At 37.6% G+C, this 13,874-nt stretch overlaps 1 protein-coding gene across 4 annotated transcripts in view; it reads right to left on the bottom strand.

The window, feature by feature from the left end:
- flt4 (fms related receptor tyrosine kinase 4) overlaps positions 1-13,874 on the bottom strand; it is a 186,715-nt gene that overhangs the window by 85,146 nt on the left and 87,695 nt on the right. For all 4 annotated transcript variants that reach the window (XM_057850913.1, XM_057850912.1, XM_057850914.1 and 1 more), the window contains 3 exons: positions 2,954-3,093; positions 2,687-2,858; positions 93-210 (listed from right to left, as the gene is read on the bottom strand). In XM_057850913.1, coding sequence (XP_057706896.1) covers positions 93-210; positions 2,687-2,858; positions 2,954-3,093 — 430 coding nt within the window. The remainder of the gene's footprint in view (positions 1-92; positions 211-2,686; positions 2,859-2,953; positions 3,094-13,874) is intronic.

Here is a 13,874-nt window from a genome sequence, read left to right as displayed (position 1 = left end):
TAAGCAGGTAAATCTCAAGTTGGAAAGGCCTAATTATGCTTTTAGAAACTGCCTGTTAGACTTAATGGACACAACGGGGAGCTTCAACTTACCATCGTGTCTCAGGCGTGGGGAAAGCAGACACGTTCACATGCAATTTGAATGACTTCTGGCCGGATGTTACTTCCACCACTGGTCCACTTCTGTAGTCCAGGTTTATAAATGGCTTCTCTGGAGTAAAAGACAAGATATTCTACTTGGCGTGCAGTTTAAAGAGCAGTCAAGAGAACCCTTTGTCGACAATAACGAGTGAAAGCCAACAAGAGGGCAGCACATATTTAAATAATGACCGGCAGGAGAAAAGCATCTATGGTTGAATGACTCATTTTCTTCCACAACTATTTTATGTTAATATTGAGGACCTAAGTATACATCTATTCAATATTTATTTTTTTACCGGGGTCGAGGGTGAGCCACAGCACATCTCAACAGCCTTTAGGCAAGAGCAGCAATTTAGAGTCTTCATTTTCCCTAAGGTGCATTAGTTTTGGAGTGTGGGCAGAGAACATAGCGAAAACCCACGTGGAGAACTCATAATCTCTCCATAGGAAATCTTGTGTCGACATTTGTAACCCAAGCCTTAGATCTTTAAGGCAGACTAACCATGCACTTTGACCGTGGTGCCAAGACAATGATAAGAACAAAATTACAACAAAGGATATAACAGTAAAGAAAGTGAGTTGGCAGACTTGGCGGATTTGTTCAAACGTGATAATGATGATGAAGACTTTAATGGATTTGGTAGTGATTTGGAGTAAGATTGAAAGCTTGGTACTGAAAGATAAAAATTACCCAGAAAAATGCCACTTTTACTCCAGTTGGATTTGGTTTTGTTTTGTTTTTCCCATTTCATTGTGCATTCTTTGGCTTTTACTCAGGTGTGATTTAGCGCCTGAAAAAAATGAGCTAAGTATGACACAAAATAAATGAAATACAAAGAAACAATATTTTGTAAACTCATAAAATTAAGAATTTAAACATTCAACAGACAATTGACCAAGGAAAGTTCTTTAATTGGCTTTGGACGATGGAACATGACCAATCGATTAATCATGTGATGCTGGCGTGATTTATAGTCCAAAAAATACAGTATGTATGACGTAGCGATGTCTCGATCTGATCACGTGATCGGAATCGAATGAAAAGGATTGGGTTTTTAATTTATACAATGTATTGAGGTTTTTTAGCCTCTCACTCTCCCTCCTGCTAAGCACTGTGGCCAAACTGTCTCGCTTGCGTTTGGTACTTAAAGTTAACGATGATTGACGGGTTTGTAGCTTTGATCTTGCCAGAGAAGCTTGGTAGCTCCACGATCAAAGGCACAAATGTGTCAATCATCGTTATACTTCCATAAGTGTGCTGTTGCAACTCATTGTGTAATTGTGAGGCTGTTCTCAGCAGCATGAGTGGAACTGAGTGGACACACTCAATGAAGCATTTAATAAAGACAAGCATTTTTCCATGTTATTTTTCCCCCCCAAAAAATTCACATAGTTGGACAGTAACGTGGTTGGAACTTAAAAAAACAACAACTACTTTTTCAGTATTTGATAGGGACTCAAAATCAGGTGACTCGGACTCAAAAACATGCGATCGGGACATCCCTAGCATTATGTATAACGTAATTTTCTGACTATAAGCCGCTAGTTTGCTCCTTCATTTTGAATCCTGCGTCATATAGTTCAGTGCGTCTTATTTGCTGATATATTTGGGTTAATAGGTAATACTTTATTTAACAGTGGCGCCATAAAACCGTCATAGTTATGACATGACACTATCATGGGCTTTACTGAATGCTTATGACAGATGTCATTAAGTGTCATACGGCATATTATGTCACTAACTCCATTTATGTCCATATCTTTTACATCCATTCAAAAGTGAGATAATTTGCCGATAACAATAAATGACATCTGTTATAAGCATTCAGTAATGCTCATGACAGTGTCATGTCATAATTATGATGGTTTAATGACAGTCTTATGGCACCACTGTCAAATAAAATGCTACCAAATGCCATAACTAGCAAATAATGAAACAACTCTCACTGAATAAATAATTAGCACAGGACATTAATTTTGATTGTTATTTACATATGTAGTGCTGCAGTGCATGCTAGGAGGCATGTTGGACAAGAACAGTGTTGGCAGCATGTGTCAGCAAAGGTTGACTGTCTCCCTCAAGGGACTAGTGATGGCCAAATGAAGCTTCTTGAAGCAATTAAGCTTTGCTGCCAATTGGTTCAAAGCTTCATGGTGGCTCATTTGGTCACATGACAGTATTTTGCCACCGCTGTCAAGATAAAGTGTTACCGGTTAATATCTTTTGGTGTAAATATCCTGTAATACAGTGAGAACAGTTGCGGCTTATAGTACAATGAGGCTTATCTATGAACAAATTCTGTTTTCATGTCAAATTTGGTGGGTGGCAGCTTATAGTCAGGTGCACCTTATAGTCTGAAAATTACAGTAATTATAAACTGTAGGTTTGGATAAGAATCAATATGTTTGATGGTACAGACACAATGAAAGATTACTGCACCTCTGAAAGAATTATTGGGGTGGAAAATGAAAATCTATTTGGATTAAGAATTATTTTTATTTTTTTAGTTGTATCAAAACATCTCATACCAAAAGTGAGTGCATACCATGAACTATGACCTGCATCATTTTGGACTGCGTGGAATCTACGCTTGTGACATTGCAGGTATATGAGCCAGTGTCCGCAGTAGAAGTGCTGGGAATGGTAAGGGTGTTTACAGCTTCTGTGGCATGAAAAAGTGCATCTCGTTGGTATTTAATGTCTACTGAGTTGTTGGTCTGGAGAGGGGAAAAATGAAGATAAACTTTGTTTAACATCCTGGAAATTTGTTAATCAGGTTCAGAACAACCATTCCCTGGCAAGTTTAACAAACCTGTTTGCTTGGGTAGGACCATTCTATAGTCACTCGAGCGTCAAACTCCACCTGCACAGTGCAGTTCAGGGTGAGGGCCTCCCCCGCTAACATCTCCACGGGCTCCTCGGGAAACAGCTTGACATCGTAAACTTGACTTCCTGTTAGGGAAAGACAGAGGGAAGGAGACAGGGTCACAGTGACATCGTCAGCAGATTTTCCTTCCTCACACGACCAGAGGAAATGGCTCTCTTTGGACTAAAGGAACCATCCTCCCATTCACAACCTCACAATGTTTCCATTAATCTGTCCAATTATTGACGTTGCTAGGATGTAGTGAAGTTTCAATTGAAGATGAAAGAGACGTAAAACAGACACCCTTCTGTGGTACTTAGAAATGCTATTTGATGTAAACATATAGCGTTAATGTGTGTGCAGGAGACTGCGGTTATAATGCCCCAGAAATGTTCAGGCAGAAGACTGACTCTCCGTAACCCTGTCCTGACTCATGCGTCTATTGCTTTTGGCTGGCAGCGATGGCCATGACTTGCAGTTCACCTCAGAAATGAAAGTAGAACAATTTCGCACAGGGCTTGGAAATAGTATTTTTTTCCCCAGAGTTCCCTAAGAGTTAGAAACATGAAAACTCTTCTTCATCTTAATTTGCAGAGGAATTAGTGGTTACAACAGTGGTCAAAGCTCATTTAATGTGGCCATTTTTTTTGTATTAAGAACTGCAGGCAACAACACAAATTCCAAAGGTCTTTAAAATAAAAAAAATAAAAAAAGACATAATTTTTAATTTTTGTTAATTAAATTCAAGCAAAATACGGTCCAGTATATACAGTGATCCCTCCCTACTTCGCACTTCAAACTTTGTGCTCTCAGTTCATCGGGGATTTTTTTTTTCAATTAAAAAATAAATTCAATTAAAAAATAAATTTAAAAAATATGGTATTTTATCGAGATGTCTTGGTCAGTACTGCTTTTCTTACTCAGTAGGGTAGCTGCAGTTTGATTGTTAAAGTTAACGATGAGTGACAGTCGTACAAAAAAGGGGGTAGGGGGGCAAAAAACATGTCTTATATGTATCTCTTTCCAATGCTAAATCTGGGAAAATACATTGGGTTACAAACATATTATAATAAAACAAATAAAAAATAGAATTAAAAAATATATATATTTTTTATTTTTTTAATGTAAATAAGCTCCACTCCTCTACTTCGGGGATTTCGATTGTTGCGGGGGCTGGGTCGGCCATTAAATGCGAAAAAACAAGGGATCACAGTACATGGAAAACATAAAACAGGAAGGAATTAGCCTTTTGAAAAGTAAAATAAAAACTGTATATACTTGACTTCTGAAATAATATAATTTTTTGCAATATTCAAATGTATTTATTCAAACCTGTAGGGATATATTTGACATTTATTTATTATTTGAAGGGAAAGACAAAACTATTCTCCTGTGCATCCCAAAAGAAAAAAATCTTATTTAGTCAATTGAAACAACACAAAATTTCATTTGCTGACGTGTAATAATGGGGAAAAAAATGTCAATAAAAGCCAGTATTTCAAGGAAGTGACCTCCCGACATGGTTCAGCCAATCATAGGTGAGTATCCCATATTACCCACCCTTTCTTGTTATGTCATTAGGACCCATTTTCACATGCACCCATGCTTGAGTCTATTAGAGTGTTTGCGTAGGTATAACGGTCATCACAAAATGGCGGCATCCATAAGATGTAAGGGTGTAACGGTACATGTATTTGTATTTAACTTTCGGTACAGGTTGCTCGGTTCGGAACGGAGGCGTACCGAACGAGTTTCTGACGTAATGTAACCCTTACTTTTCGAGGCTGTGAGTCGATCGGGTTACAGTTTCTTTGTGTAGATTATATTTACTCTGTCTTCTGTACTATAATGAGGACCAACATGGTAGGACAATATATAACCCAGAAACGTCAACCTGGCCGCCGTAAGAACGCAGTGAAACGCGGGCGTTAAAGTCAATCAGCCAATGCACACCAGTCGCAGTGCGGCCGCGTGTTAGACGTGTCCCAGAAGCGACTCAACGCGACGCACGCGAAAAGAACGGCAGAGTTTATTATTTGACGCGAGACATGGCCCTCCTGCGTCAATACTACTAGCTAGGATCGGGCAGACCGGAAGTCACTCGTGTAAAAATACGGTGGATCTGGTCGATTTTCAAAATAATATGCAATCGTAACCCACTTTTTGAGTCCATCAGATCTCTTGAGTGGTAGATTGGGGCACAGTTGACTTGTCTTTGTTGATTTACTGCTGTCTTCTCTGCTATAATAATAACCAACACGGCCCCGTGTTCAATACAAAACCCTCCTACCACAACAAAATAAGTAGGAACTAATATTCACATAGGAACTAAAATTATACAACATAAAATATACAATATAAATGAATACTACATCACATTTGTAAAATATAAACACATAATAAAATAAATAATAGCCCATTTAAAAAAAATACATTGAAATGAGCTAAAACACTTGCAATTAAGTAATAAGAATAATACACAGATCCTGCTTACACAATTAAATGTATTAATTTCTGTGTGGCGCTTTAACTTGAGAAAATCAAGCAATAAAGCTTTTGAAAACCGTTCATAAAGAAAAAAAAATTCATTGAGGCATTTCATTTGTAAAATACATGTTAAAATCTTTGTCATTGGCATTGCTTTTCTCTTTAGCAAAGGACTTCTTTTTTCGTCTTTCTTTCAGAAAGAAAGCTGACCAATACGCAGGTCTGAAAGGCAAATTGTTGTTGGATTATCTTTAAATACCTGCTACTTTTTGAGCAGAATTCTAGCTTTGTATAGGCTAATGTTCCTATTGTTGAAAGCACAAAAGTGTGTAATAAACAACTAGCACATTTATATTTCGCATTTTGTTTTCTTACTGTACCGAAAAATGAACCGAACCGTGACCTCAAAACCGAGGTACGTACCAAACCGAGATTTTTGTGTACTATTACACTCCTAATAAGATGTCATTTTTTTGTGTGTGTTTAACGATTATTTTAAACATTATCAGAAGTCTTGAGATATTTGCAAGTTGCATACTTAAAAACTTTGAGCAACTGCCTTTTATGTGAATGTTACTAGCTAGCATGTTTGTATTGTAGGTGTTTATGTGGAGGGGAAAAAAGCTTGACAAATCACGCTCTGAATAACAGCTAATTTCACTTTTAAATTTGTATTCCAACAACATAACAATCAACCTTGCCAAAGGTTCCCATATTACCATAACAGCATTGATAAATGCTCTTGAAAACATCGTAAGGTCAATTAATTCTGCAAACAATTATGGGTCATTAAACAATACTTGCTGAAATGCTGAGCTAATTCATTATTTTTGTGCGTGTTGAAGAGTCTCTTCACAGCTTTCTGTGACTTTCACAAAGTATTAACACGTTTTCTGTGGTTACATTTTACTTCTCCAAAGTAATTTATTTGTGTCATAACAAGAGAGCCCAATCAACCTTTGCCGAGGTCACAAGTCAAGATGATTTATTTTATGTCACTGGAAGTTTGTATACTCCTGACGAAGCCTTGTGTTGGTTAATGCATAATACATAGGATATAATGCTTCATTTTTAGTTGTAGCTTTTGAGAAAACGTGACATTTCGCATCTCACATACAGTTTTCATTGTGCAAGAAACAGACTTCACACTTTAACCCAGTATGTCTACATGCTGCAGTTTTGTCCTTTTGGCTATCGACAAATGTATGTAATTAGTTTTTCCTCATGGGAAAAGGCTGGAATCAGTTTGACGGAGGCATTTGGCGAAAAGGGATAGACAACATCTGGCATAAATGACCTTCATGTAAAAGATGGTTGATCAAAGAATTTAAGTAGATCTTTTGCCGGAACTCCCTGACATAAAGGTCGCCACGGATCCGGGGTGTGTGTGGGGGCGCGGGGGCGTCAAACCTAGCTAAGACCAAAGAAATCTCGCTAAAACCACAGAAATGCAAAAAAAATAAAAAAACTGGTTTTACATATGCATGAGGCTACCTAATTACATTTACTGTAACAAAGCATACATGAAAAAATGATTTTCATTCAAATTTTTCATTAAATCTGCTTATTACCACAAAAAAATATATAGCCAGAATTAAGGGGCTTCTGACTCAACAAGACACGGAAAAACTTATGCATGCATTCATTTTCAGCAGATTGGACTATATCAACGGTATATTTACAGGTCTTGATAAAAAAAAAAAAAAAAAAAAAAAAAAATAGTCAGGAAGCAGCAGCTAGTACAGAATGAGTGCAGCCAGAGTCCGCACAAATACAAGGAAACTGGACCACACTACACCGGTTTTGAAATTGTTACACTGGCTTCCAGTGAGTCAAAGGATAGACTATAAAATACTACTGCTCGTCTACAAACACTTAATGGCCTTGGACCAAAATACATGCTTGATTTGTTAGATTCCTATGAAACATCTAGACCTCTAAGGTCATCTGAAACCGGTCTCCTGTATGTTTCAAGAACAAGAACCAAGCAGGGTGAGGCAGCATGTAGTTATTAAGCTCCTCACCTCTAGAACAAATTACCTGAAGATCTGAAGTATGCTCAAGCTGTTAGCTCGTTTAAATCAGGGCTAAAAACGCGTTTGTTCAGTACTGCAAATCCATAACTCTCTATATATTTCAATCTATTTGCCTTCTATTCCTCTTGTGCTTATCTCCATTGCTGATTTCAATTATTATTATTAGTAGTAGTATTTTTATTTTTTTATTCTGTTCGTGATTAAATGTGATTTTTATGGATAATTTTATTTCCTATTTCGATTGTCTTTGTTTTTACGTTCTATTGATTTTAATGTGATTTTTATGATCTTCATGCGATGTAAAGCACTTTGAATTGCCTTGTGTTGAATTGTGCTATATAAATACATTTGCCTTGCCTTGCCTTGTATTAGTAACATACTTGAACAAAATAAGTACAAATGACTTGCATTATATACAGTGAAATGGAATATATTTTGAACATGACACAAACATTGACTTTTTTATATTGTAAGGAAATAAGTAGCCTAACATAGGTAAAGGAACAAAAATAAATCCAAAGCGCGCATACTGTAAACTATACTGCTAATTGTACCACATTTGAGACAAGCATTTCTGGACCTCATTGCATTAAAAAAATGGTTAAAACCTTATGTTCAATCTCACTTTAGTTAAATTTGTTTTACCACGAGATGCTTAATGTATCATTTATGATACAAATTAAAGAACATATACAATATATGGCAGAAAACACAGACAAGGCTGAAAAAGCAGTTTCTGCCCTTGCACCCCTCTTTAAAATAAACAGTTGGATTTTAAGCCAAAAGAACTGTTGTGTTTGATAGAACAATATGCCTATATGCTGCCAGAGCAGTTTCATGGCGCATTAAGCCTCCAAACTATTTTTAATTTGTCCATCTTACCCTGAAAACCCCCATTTACAGACGTCGCGCAACCGCTTTTGTTTTCAACCAGCCAGAAAAAGAAGGTAAGAATTGTATTTATTATTTGAACTGCCAATCATTTTTAGTTTATAATCATTAGTTGATGTCTAATATTTAGTTAAAAAAAAAAAAAAAAAAAAAAAAAAAAAAAACACTTTAAAATTATTCACTCGCATATTTTAAACTTATAAACAAATTACGTCACAATGAAAAATATTGTATCTTTAAATAGGTCAGGGATATCTACCTCATAACTATCGGTTGATTGTATTTTTTTTGGTTACTGTCGCATTTTCCCCGATATTTTAAAAGGGTAAATATCTGAAAAAGAAAATCTCGATCACTCCTTGATGTCTGCAATTTGTGCATTGCGACCATTGTTATATTACCGTGTTTTACTCATAAAATCCCCAAAAAGTCCAGCTGTGGCCATTCATAGCTGTGTCTTGACACTCAATAAGACATGCTACATGGAGTTTTTGGATTTAAACAAGGTAAGTAAGCGGTAATATCTCGTTAAAATCTTTCATTATGCTGTCTCATGCTCTCACCCCGTTTTAGGGTTGTTGTTTTTTTTAAATGCCCTCCTGTTTAATTTTTTTCTCCCTCAGAAAATTGATATTTTAAGCTTTCCAATGATGTATCACACATGCATATTGGACAATTTTGAAATTTGGCCAAATTGGGGGTCTCAGAGCTAAACTTTATGTCACCTGAGTGTTTTCCACCATATACAAATTATTTTTAGAAAAATGTCGTGAAAACATGTGCATTTGAACCAATCAGAGCTAACTATCCATGCTGATCACATATCAGTATGTCAGCCATTTGAACCAGCAGCTGAAGTCCCGGCCAGGGAGGGTGGTTAGCTGAGTGCATGCACACATCGACACGACACATCCGACGCACGCTGGGAGAACTCCGTGCTGTCCGTGGAATGAATAGATTATAAATATCGGTGGAAACGGAAGATGCTACACAAGCACTTTATTATGCTTGTTGTTAACACTTGTATATGTAAATCTGACGTTAGTAGATTGTTTTCCTTTTGGAGGGTCTCATACACAGGTCCACTCATACATGTCACCCCCTCTAATTTGTTAGAATTCTCATAATGGATACAATGGAGTGCGGCATTTTTTGTGATGTCAGCCGTATTTTCACACATACTGTACACACTGGCAGTGTTGCCACCTCCTCAGTAAGGAAAGTAGCTATTGGCCTAAAAGTCGCTAGAAGACGTCATCGGCTAATTTACATAATTTGCAATGTGCATGTTATTGTAATGGACGTTGTAGGAGAGAGGAAAAATGTCATGGGAGAAGCCTAAATATGTTTACAACTACAAATGAACCCTAAGCTTATCTTTCTTTTTTTAATTTAACATTGCAAAACTAAATAGACCAGAAATACAATACAGTACAGCAGGATAAAAAATGATGGTCACTTGTCGCTGGATTTGTAGCGAGTCCCTTTTGACAAAAAAAAAGTTGTTAAGACGCTTTGGAAAGTCGCCAATTTGGCAACACAGCATGACTGTGTCACATTTCATTGCCTGCCCCCCTGCTGGACACGGTTGACAGAGGATCCTCCTCCCGGGACCAAATGTGGCAGTGTAATTCAACGTATATCCTGGTTAAGGCAGCAGTTGAACCGCAAATATTTTTTTTCAAGTCAAATGTCTACTGTTGCAACAGTCACAGCTTAGCACCAGTCACCTTTTAATCCAATTTTGGGGTTTTTATTTAGTATCTGATTGAATACTTTCATTTAGTACTTATTTTGCCTGTAGATGCCTCAGCCATGGCAGTACCGCAAAAAGCATCCTGGGATATGGCTAATAGCGGAGTGTGCTACTGTTGCGTCATTCAAAATCAGCTCAAATCAGCAGACGAGGAGGACCCATTATGAGTGCGTGAGAGGAGCATTCTCTGAAATTAAATGGATTGGGACAGGCCTTAGCGCAGTCTTGTGATGTAACGGGCCTTCAAATAAACAGTGAGTGTGCAGACCCTAAGTTGGAAAATAGCTTCTGAAGGAATCGAACACAAGTGCATTTGATAATGAGTATTAATGATGTCACGGGGAAGGACGGGCAAATTGGCATACTGACATTTGAATGGCTAAAATAGTCCTGGCAATGATAAAATATTCCTACGTGTCAGGCAGCAACTTTACGGAAGTGTTGACTTATGTTTGCAGTGGTATGAAGAAGTATCTGAAATTTTTTAATTTCTCACGTTTCCGCATAAAATCACCATCAAATATGATCTGATCTTTGTCAAAACCACACAGAAGAAAAAAACAGTGTCTGCTTAACTAAAATCACTCAAACATTCATAGGTTTTCATATTTTAATGAGGATAGCATGCAAACAACGACAGAAGGGGGGAAAATAAGTATGTGATCCCTCTGCCCAAGGAGACTTAAAGCTGCCCTTCCCACTATAAAACACACACCTGGTAAGAATTGTCTTTGATGAGAAGCATTGTCTGATGTGCATCACAGCTCGGGTCAAAAGACCTGGATCAAGGATTGTTGATTTGTATAAAGCTGGGAAAGGATACAATACCATCTCTAAAAGTCTGGATGTTCATCAATCCACAGTCAGAGAAGTTGTCTACAAATGGAGAGAGTTTGGCGCTGTTGCTTCTCTTCCAAGGAGTGGCTGTCCACCAAAGATGGCGCCAGAATACTCAGAGAGGTAAAAAAGAACCCTACAGTGTCTGCTAAAGACTTAAGGCAATCATTGGCACAGTCAAATATCTATGTGCACACATCAACTATATGTAAAACTAAGGCCAAGATTTGTGTTCATGGAAGGACTCCATGGAGGAAGCCACTGCTATCTAAAACAACATTGTTGCTTGTTTGATGTTTTCAAAAAGGCACTTGGACACTCCACAGAAGTTTTGGCAAAATATTTGGTGGACTGATGAAACCAAAGTTGAATTGCTTGGGAGTAACACACAACATCATGTGTGGAGGAAAAATGGAACAGCTCACCAACATCAACACCTTATCCCCACCGTGAAGCATGGTGGAGGGGGAATCATGATCTGGGGCTGTTTTGGTGCCTCAGGGCCTGGGCAACTTGCAATCATTAAAAGAAGAATGAATTCAAAAGTTTATCAGGATGTTTTGCAGGAAAACCTGAGGCCGCCTGTCAGACAGTTGAAAAAAAATAAAGAGGATGGATGCTGCATCAAGACAATGATCCAAACCACAGAAGTAAATCAAATTTAGAAGGGTTTTAGAAGAACAAAATGCACGTTCTGGAGTGGCCAAGTCAAAGTCCAGAATTGAACCCATTGAGATGCTGTGGCATGACCTAAAGACAGCGATTCATGCCAGACATCCCAGTAATCTGACTGTGCGACAGCAGTATTGTAGAGAAGAATGGGCCAAGATTAGTCCTGATTGATGTGCCAGACTGATCTGCAGCTACAGGAAGTGTCTGGTTGAAGTTATTGCTGCCAAAGGGGGGGGCACAAAATATCAACTGTGATGGTTCACTGACTTAGTTTTCCCCCTTCTGTCATTGTTTGCATACTATCCTCATTAAAATATAAAAAGCTATAAATTTTTGGGTAGTTTTAGTTAAAGCAGACACTGTTTTTTCAGCTGTGTGATTTTGACAAAGATCAGCTCACATTTGATGGGGATTTTATGCAGAAATGTGAGAAATTCCAAAAGGTTCAGATAGTTATTCATACCATTGTATGTTTGTCTCCTCTATTACACATCCAAAAAATGGAATTATGTTTTTTCCATTTTACAAAATAAGATTATTTTGGCTGGAATGCACATGAAAAAGGTGTTGACAGACAGTTAAAATGAATTCCGTATGGGACAATAAAGTCTATTTACATATCCTTCTATATGTTGCAAGTAGACATGTGCCAAATACCAGTTTCAAGGTATACCGGAGTATGAAAACGTCAATGCTTTAAAACCGCAAAAAAATTCTATCATACCGTCCCTAAGGTATTACCTATTTTTTATGTCCCAAAAATGCATAGAGAAATCCCTCGCTTGCAGCTGTAAGGCTCAACCCTCCCCTACCGGTTGTTGCTCAGTGTCAGTGAGTCAGCTGTGCAACACGATTGCTGGAGGAGGTGAAACCCCTGAACTTTTCCCCCCATTGAAAAAAACGAAATCACCGCTCTGGGAATACTTCGGCTACAGAAAAATAACAGACGGCCACGGCTTAAAGGAGGTGGGCCAACCGACATGTAAAACATGTTTGTGGAGGGTGGCTGCCGAGGAGGCAATACCTCCTGAAGTGAGTACACCCCTCTCATTTCTGCAGATATTTAAGTATCACTTTTCACGGGACAACACTGACAAAATGACACTTCGACACAGCGAAAAATAGTCTGTGTGCAGCTTATAAGATAGAATTAATTTATTTTCCCTTCAAAATAACTCAAAATATAGCCATTAATATCTCAACCCCTGGCAACAAAAGTGAGTACACCCCGTAGAAACTACGTAAATCCCTAAATGTCCAAATTGAGTACTGCTTGTCATTTTCCCTCTAAAATGTCATGTGACTCATTACAGGAGTGCTGTTAGCATTGCTGCAGAAATTGAAGAGGTGGGGGTTCAGCCTGTTAGTGCTCAGACCATACGCTGCACTCTACATCAAATTAGTGTACATGGCTGTCACCCCAGGAGGAAGCCTCTACTGAAGAAGGTACACAAGAAAGCCCGCAAACAGTTTGCTGAAGACATGTCAACAAAGCACATGGATTACTGGAAACATGTACTATGGTCTGATGAGACGGGTGGGCTTTCCGTGACTTTTTTACAGATGCCATTGTTTTCATTGTGAAATAATTTGTTTGAAAGTTAAATATATGCGAGTTTGGTTTTTCAGTCTTGTCTGTGTTTTCCGCCATTTATATATATATATACACTGAAAAAGCAGTTTCTGCTCTTGCACTCCTCTTTAAAACAAACTGCTGTATTTTAAGCCAAAACAATTGTTGTGTTTGACAGAACAATATGTCTATCTGCAGCCATAGCAGATTCATGGCGCATGAAGCCCCTGATCTATTTTTAATTTGTCCGTTTTACGCTGAAAACCCCAGTTTACAGACGTCGCGCAACCGCTTTTGTTTCAACCCAGCCATAAAACGAAGGTAATCAATGATATTCATTATTCAAAATGTCTGTCGTTTTTAGCATAGAATCATTAATTGATGACTCATATTTCAAATGACTTTAAAAAATTATTCACTCACATATTTTAAACTTTTAAACAAATTATGTCACAATTAAAAAAATGGCGTCTGTAAAAAGTCACGGTTTGTAATTTTATTGTAATTATATATTTTTTTTGTTACTGTAGCATTTTCTCCGATATGTTAGATGATAAATAATCAATCCAAACAAACATTGGAAAAAAAAAAAAAAAACGTTTAAAAGGACAAATA

The sequence above is a fragment of the Corythoichthys intestinalis genome, chromosome 11, assembly GCF_030265065.1.
Source record: "Corythoichthys intestinalis isolate RoL2023-P3 chromosome 11, ASM3026506v1, whole genome shotgun sequence".
In the NCBI taxonomy this organism is placed as follows: Eukaryota; Metazoa; Chordata; class Actinopteri; order Syngnathiformes; family Syngnathidae; genus Corythoichthys; species Corythoichthys intestinalis.
Note: the sequence above shows the minus strand (reverse complement) of the source record. Positions and strands in the feature narration are given on the sequence as shown.